Source organism: Galeopterus variegatus, unplaced genomic scaffold (genome assembly GCF_000696425.1).
Source record: "Galeopterus variegatus unplaced genomic scaffold, G_variegatus-3.0.2 Scaffold13609, whole genome shotgun sequence".
Lineage (NCBI taxonomy): Eukaryota > Metazoa > Chordata > Mammalia > Dermoptera > Cynocephalidae > Galeopterus > Galeopterus variegatus.
In genome coordinates, this window is record NW_007739720.1 from 25,693 (window position 1) to 33,764 (window position 8,072).

General features: G+C 33.6%; 1 protein-coding gene across 1 annotated transcript; it reads left to right on the forward strand.

The window, feature by feature from the left end:
• The first annotated feature begins 6,742 nt into the window (after nt 1–6,742).
• LOC103581654 (taste receptor type 2 member 10) lies at nt 6,743–7,669 on the forward strand. The gene is given in 1 exon segment (XM_008563429.1): nt 6,743–7,669. A coding segment is annotated over 1 exon segment (927 nt).
• The last annotated feature ends 403 nt before the right edge of the window (nt 7,670–8,072 follow it).

An 8,072-nucleotide genomic window follows, 5' to 3' on the forward strand; every position in this document is an offset into this window, starting at 1 on the left:
TTTTTTCAAAGAGATGCATTTAAGGCTATATATTTCTTTCAAAAAATGGCTTTTATCTGAATTGAAACTTTTTTGCCTTTCTTTTTTATTTTGAAGGAATTTATTTACTTTTTAATTGACATATTTTGATTGTGCATATTTATGGGGTACAGAGTTATATTTCAGTACATGTATACAATTTGTGATGATCAACTTAGGGTAATTAGCAACTAAACATCACAAAAATCTCATTTCTTTGAGATGAGAACATTTGAGCTCATCTCTTCTAGCTGTTTGAGAATATACAATAAATAATTATTAATCATAGCTTATTGGGAATACTGTTTAGCATTAGAACTTATTTTTTTCTCTCCAGACATAATTTTGTATCCATTATCAAATTTCTCCATATTCCTTCATCCTACCTCCCCTTTCTAGCCTGTAGTAACCCTGTGAATTACACAAACTTTGACAGGTAATTTCTTCATTATTATTTACTTCAAAACATTTCTCTAATTTTTCTTATTTCTTCTTTAACTCAAGAAGTATATAGAAATTTTTTCTTAATTTAGTAAGTTTTTTCTTAGTCATGTTACTGTTATTGAGTTTTATTTTTTTTTCCTTTGTACTCACAGAACATAATTGGAAACTTTAATTCATTTAACATTTGTGATAATATTATTCCTTTGTACTCATCTATGGGCAATTTTTGTAAAAACAATCATGTGTACTTGAAAATTATACTACTGTTGGACATATCAAGTTTGTAATTGTGTTTCTCAGATAATCTATTGATTTTTGGTCTGTTTGTCCTATGAGCTATTCAGTTTTGTGCTTTATAGTCTCTCATGATTGTAGATCCTTTTTTCTTCTTTTAGTTCTGCAAATGTTTTCTAGATTATTTGGTGCATAAATTTTCAAATTGCTAAATCTTTCTGACAAATTGAACATTTTTGTCATTATAAAATATACTTCCAACTTTATTTCTCAATATTGCTTATCTTAAGGTCTACTTTATATGATGTTATTATAACTACACCATATTTCTTTTGGGTAATCTTTGCATGGCCTTATTTCATCATTTCAACTTTAATCTTTTTTTTTTGTCTTTTTTTTTTGTGACTGGTAAGGGGATTGCAACCCTTGGCTTGGTGTCGCCCGCACCATGCTCAGCCAGTGAGCACACCAGCCATCCCTATATAGGATCCGAACCCGCGGCAGAAGTGCCACTGCTCTCCCAGCGCTGCACTCTCCTGAGTGTGCCATGGGGTCTGCCCCAACTTTAATCTTTCTGTATTCTACATTTAGATGATATTTCTTATATGCAAAAGTGCCACTGCTCTCCCAGCGCTGCACTCTCCTGAGTGTGCCACGGGGTCTGCCCCAACTTTAATCTTTCTGTATTCTACATTTAGATGATATTTCTTATATGCAATCTTGACAGTAAATATTAGTCTTTTACCTGGAGGATTTAGTCCATTTACATTTAATATAATTATATTCTTCATTTGTAGAAGTTTTCTCCCAAATTTCCTCATTTTTTCCTGAGTCTCTTGTTGCTGTTCTCCTCTGAAATTGCATTCTTTATTTTTTAAACAGTATATACATAGCTGATATATCTACACATATTTTTATCTGTCAATTTCAATATCTGCAGTCCATGTGAAATCAAAGTTTGCTGCTTGTTTTTTGTTCATTTGTTTTGTTTTTCTAGCTATCATTCATAGTCTGTTCCTATGCTTGATGATATTTCATTGTGAGCTCATTGTGTGATTATATTCATGGGAGTCACATCAGCATAGATGGGAGAAGCTCTTCTCTGAAATTCAGTCTATTTATTTTAAAATGAAGATAAAATTAGTACCTATCTTAAAAATTTGAAGGTTTTGTTGTAAGTTTGAAATGAAAAAATGACAATAAAGTGCTTAACATACTGCTGAAAACATAATAAAGACCCAATAAATGTTAGATTTCACTTTTGATTTTTAGACCAACACATTGGTTTACTTGATTGTTTCCTTCGTACTCTATTAGAATGTAAACTTCATGAATCACATAAGCTTTAAGATCCTGTATAACACCATATTCCTTCAGTGATCAGACGAAATCCTGGTATATTTAGAAACTCAGTAAACACTAACTGAATAAAAAAACAAATGGATGCCATCAAAGTGGAATATATTAAAGGAAGGGACTATTTTAAAAGCCTTTCTTGTCAAGAGTGGTTAACCTAATCTTCTGCATTCATGGATGTAATACTTATGAGTATAAAAACCACAGCAATAAGATTGTGTAAGAAAAAAAGAAAAGATTCAAATAAATACAATCAGAAATGAAAATGGAGACACTACATCTGATACTACAAAAATACAAAAGATCATAAGGGACTATTATGAACAATTATATGCTAACAAACTTGAAAAGCTAGAAGAAATGGATGAATTTCTGGACACATACTATTTGCCAAAGTTGAATCATGAGAACTAGAAAACATAAACAGAACAATAGCAAGTAATAAGATTAAAGCAGTAAGAAAAATTCAACAACAACAAAAAAGCCCAGGACCAAATGACTTCACTGCTGAATTCTACCAAACAGGTAAAGAACTAATACAATTCTTCTCAAACTCTCCCAAAAAATTAAAGAGAAAAGAATACTTCCAAACTTATTCTATGAGGCCAGTATTACTTTCATACCAAAACAGGGAAAGAACAAAACAAAAAAACTACAGATCAATATCCCTAATTAACACAGATGTGAAAATCCTCAACAAAATGCTAGCAAACAGAATCAAAAAGCCCATTAAAAAGATCATTCACCATAATCAAATGGGACTCATCCCAGGAATGCAAGTATGGTTCAACATATGCAAATGATCAATTATGGTACATCAAATCAACAGAATAAAGAGAAAAAATCCATGCAATCATTTCATTAAATGCAGAAAAAGTATTCAAGAAAATTCAGCATCCCTCCAAGGTCAAGGGTTTGGATCCCCATACTGACAACCTGCAAAAAGACAGGTAAAATCAAGAGCTGGCCAGTTAGCTCAGTTGGTTAGAGCATGGTGTTACAACACCAAGGTCAAGGGTTCATATCTTACTGGCCAGCCAAGCAAAACATAACAAAAACAAACAAATAAAATTCAACATCCTTTCATGCTAAAAACTCTGAAAAAATTAGTTATAGGATGAATCTCAACACACTAAAGTCCATAGGTGACAAACCCACAGCTAATATCACATTAAACAGACAAAAGTTTAAGGCTTTTCCTTTAAGATCTGGAACAAGTCAAGGATGCCACTTCATTCAACATATAGTTGGAAGTTCTATCCAGAAAAATAAGGCAAGAGAAAGCAATGAAAGGAATTCAGATTGGAAAGGGGAAATCAAACTATCCCCATTTGCAGATGACATGATCCTATATATAAAAAACCCTAAAGTCTTTGCCAAAAATAAAATGCTAGAACTAATAAATGAATTCAGGAAAGGGGCAGTATACAAAATCAATGAACAAAAAGCAATAGCCTTCCAATATGCAAATAAAAAATTAGCTGAAAAGGAAATCAAGGAAGTAGTCCTGTTTATAATAGTTTTCAAAATAATGAAATACCTGGGAGTAAATTTAACTGAGGAGGTGAAATATCTCTACAATGAAAACTATAAAACATTGATGAAAGAAACTGAAGACATTAGGAAATGGAAAGATATCCCATGGTAATGGGTTGGAAGAATAAATACCATCAAAATGTCCATACTACCCAAAGCAATCTGTAGATTCAACAATATTCCTATCAAAATATCAGTGGCATTAATCGCAAAAATAGTAAAAATGATCTTAAAATTTGTATGGAAGCACAATGGACTCCATACAGCCAAAACAATCTTAGCCAAAACAAAGCTGGAAGTATTACACTATCTGACTTCTATACTGTGTATACAATTTCCATATATATATATATATATATATATATATATATATATATTTGGTGACTATAAAACTATAGGACCAAATGGTACTGGCATATAAATGGACAAATATACCAATGGAATATAATACAGACCTCACAAATAAACCCATGCATTTACAGCCAACTGGTTTTTGACAAAAGTGCCAAGAATATACATTGGGAAAAGGACAGCCTCTCTCATAAATGGTGCTAAAAAAACTGAATATCCACATACAGAGAATGAAACTAGACCCCTATCTAACATTATACACAAAATGTACTTAAAGTGGGTTAAAGATTTAAATTTAGAACTTGAAACTATGGAACTACTAGAAGAAACATAGGGAAAACGCTATATGAAATTGAACTAGACAACTCATTTTGTGACCAAGATTTCAAAGGCACATGGAACAAAAGAAAAAAAAAATGGGATTACATCAATCGAAAAAGATTCTACACAGCAAAGGAAACAATCAACAGAGTGAAGATACAACCTACAGAATGTCAGAAAGTATTTGCAAGTTATGCATCTGACAAGGGGCTAATTTCAGAATATACAAGGAACTCTTTAACTCAAGAGCAAAAAAGAAAATAACATGATTAAAAAATCAGCAAAGGATCTGAATAGACATTTCTCAAAAGAAGACATACAAATGTCCAAAAGGTATATGAAAAAATGCTCAACATCACTAATCATCAGGGAAATGCAGATTAAAATCACAATGAGAGATCACAATGAGAAAGAAAGAAAATGACAAATGCTGGTGAATAGGTGGAGTAAGGGGAACTGTCATACATTGTTGGTGGAAATGTAAACTCATATTATTGTGGGAAACAGTGTGGAGGTTCCTCAAAAAACTAAAAATAGTAGTTCTACCTTAGGATCCAGCAATCTCACTGCTTGGTATATACCCACAGGAAATGATAACAATATATGAAAGAGACACCTGTATTCTCACGTTCATTGGAGCCCTATTCACAATAGCCAAGAGATGGAATCAACCTAAATGTCCATCATCAGATAAATAGATGTTTTAAATGTGGTATATACACACATTGAAATGCTTTTCAATCATAAAAGAAGAATAAAACCCTGTCATTTGCAGCAGCACAAATGGAACTGGAGACTGTCCCATTAAGTGAAGTAAGTCAGTCACAGAAAGACAAATATCTCATGACCTCACTCATATGTGGAATCTAAAAAAGAAAAAAAAAAGTGTTCTCATAGAAGTTGGAGTAAAATAATGGTTACCAGAGGTTGGGAGGGGAAAGAGGGAGCACAACAAAGAAAGGAAGAGGTGGATTAATGGATGCAAAGTTACAGGACACAAGAAAGTGCGGAGTATACATAAAGCAAATGTATTTCACAGGGCCTGGTTTTCCAAAGCCTTTCAGTTTAAAATATTGATCTTGCAAAGGACAGGAAAATTTCCCCAGGCTATAGTCTCTGTTGCAAGATAAAGAATTGTAACACAGCAAGGTTGCTGGTTCAAAGAGAGACAGGTTACTGATTGATATGTAAAGATACTGGAAAATTGTTGTAAGAAGAGAATGTTTGCTAAAATCAAGCTTTATTGGTGGATCGACTTAACTTCTTGCAAATTGCATTATGGAATGTCACCTTGCTTTTCGTACTGAATGTTACCAGCTTCTATTGTTAAACTTGTTAAACTATACTTAGCAAAAACCCCACCTATGTTCTCTTCCTGTAATATCCTGGTCTGGAGAATAAGTGTGGGAAGAGAACCCCAATTCAGGGTTAATTTCCCAAATGGAAGGAATGCCACTATCTTGATGGTTCCAGGAGATTAACCCATTTTTATAGCTTCTCATTGCTCAGAAGAGATGGGCTTTGAGTGATCTTTGGGGGCTCCATCACCCAGGGGAAAAGGGGTGACAAATCTGTGGGAGGCAAAGCAACAAGGAAGAATAAGTTCTGGTGTTTCAGGTTGACTATAGCTAGTAATATTGTATTGCATATTTCTAAATAGATACAAAAGAGGACCTTGAATATAATCATTGCAAAGCAAAAATCAATGTTTAGGTTATGAATATGCAATCTACCTTAAGTGATTCATTATACAGTATATGCTTCTATTGAAACAACACACTGTACCGCCCAAAATATGCACAGTTGAAAATAAAATTTAAACCTTTTAATAAAAAAAAAAGAGATAATATTTATGAAACTTATCATGCCCAGAGTTGGGCTTAATGAGCTTAAATTTTAACTAAAAGTCAAGTTAATTATCTGGAGTGTTAACAATGGCTAAATTCATTTATCACTTCTATTTTTTTCTTTATATATCTGAACTGTGATTATAAACAACATATAAACAGTATATAGATATACTGTTTTTTTCTTTATATATCTGAACTGTGACTATAAACAACACAAATGATTAAATATTGAAAAAGATGAAGTTCAACTTTTGTTTCTATTCTGTTTTGTATCCTGTAGGTATATTTTGGCACTTCTACTCTACAATTTAGTGTATTAAATGCAAAGTAGTCTCAGGAGGATAAGTAAAACTCATGAAACAGGAACTTTCATTTGCATATTAACAAACTGCAGGTAGACATTTGGTATCGACACGTATTCTCTACACTAGCTAGGTTTTATAGATGTAACTAGAAGGGTTTACACAAGCATATTTCTGACTCCATCACAAGGCATTACTGGGGCACTTTTAAGTGTTTATGTAATGAAAGAGAAGAAAATCCTTCTTCCATCAAGCAGCCAATGTGTGCTTCTTTCTGCAGCAGGTAATCTAAAAAGGATGTAACAGAAGCAATATTAGAGATCAGCTGATATGCTAAGCATAGTGGAAGGTATCCTCTTTTTTGTTGCAATTAGTGAGTCAATACTGGGGGTTTTAGGGAATGGATTTATTGGACTTATGAACTGCATTGTCTGTGTCAAGAATAAGAAGTTCTCTATAATTGGCTTTATTCTCACTGGCCTATCTATTTCCAGAATTTTTCTGATATAGATAATAACTATAGATGGATTTATAAAGCTTATTTCTCCAGATTTGTATGCTTCTGTTATAGCTGAGTACATTACTTACTTGTGGATAATTATCAATCACTCAAGTGTCTGGTTTGCCACCAGCCTCAGCATCTTCTATTTCCTGAAGATAGCAAATTTTTCCCACTACACATTTCTCTGGATGAAGGGTAGAATGAGCAGGGTTCTTCTCCTTCTGATGGGGCCATTACTTATTTCATTGTTACTGACTTATCCACAAGCTGTGAAGATTGTTCATGATTACAGAAGGAAGAACAGAAATACAACTTGGCAGCTCAACGTGCATACAAGTGAATTCTTTATCACTCAAATTTCACTTAATCTGGGAGTCATTTTCTTTTTTGCACTATCCCTAATTACATGTTTCTTGTTAGTCGTTTCCCTTTGGAGACACAACAGGCAGATGCATTTGAATGCCACAGGATTCAGAGATCCCAACACAGAAGCTCATGTGAAGGCAATAAAAGTTTTGATATCTTTCACCATCCTCTTTGTCTTGCATTTCATAGGCATTGCCATAGAATTATCAAGTTTTCATTTTCCAGAAAACAAACTACTCTTTCTTTTTGGTTTGACAACCACAGTCATCTATCCCTGGGGTCACTCATTTATCCTAATTCTAGGAAACAGCAAGCTGAAGCAAACCTCTTTGAAAATACTGCAACAATTAATGCACTGTGAGAAAGGGGAAAATCTCAGAGCCACATAAATAGGCTTGGGAGAAATGGATGTTGTAGGAGAATAATACAGTGAAGAAATCCTTGAAGATCTGTTTTACGTGCACCACAGTCTTGCACTGGTTTTTAACTGTGTTGTTGTACTTCACTGACATCTTCCATAATGTTTTGACAACATCTCAGGGAATCTCAGGTGCAAATTCAGTGGCTCAGTCAGCTTTCTTACCCTGCAACTTCTTCCCACAAACTTCCCAAAGGAAGACCATCAGCATGGAGACTATTTACTGTGGAGATTACGATCATGAGAAGAAGCCTCTAAAACAAGACTCTCCATCGTGCTTATCTGACTTCCTGAACTGTTGACACCCATTCCCCAAGAAGATCCAAAGAAAAAGAAACCAAGGAAAATAAAGTTATGATCAATGTTGACATTTA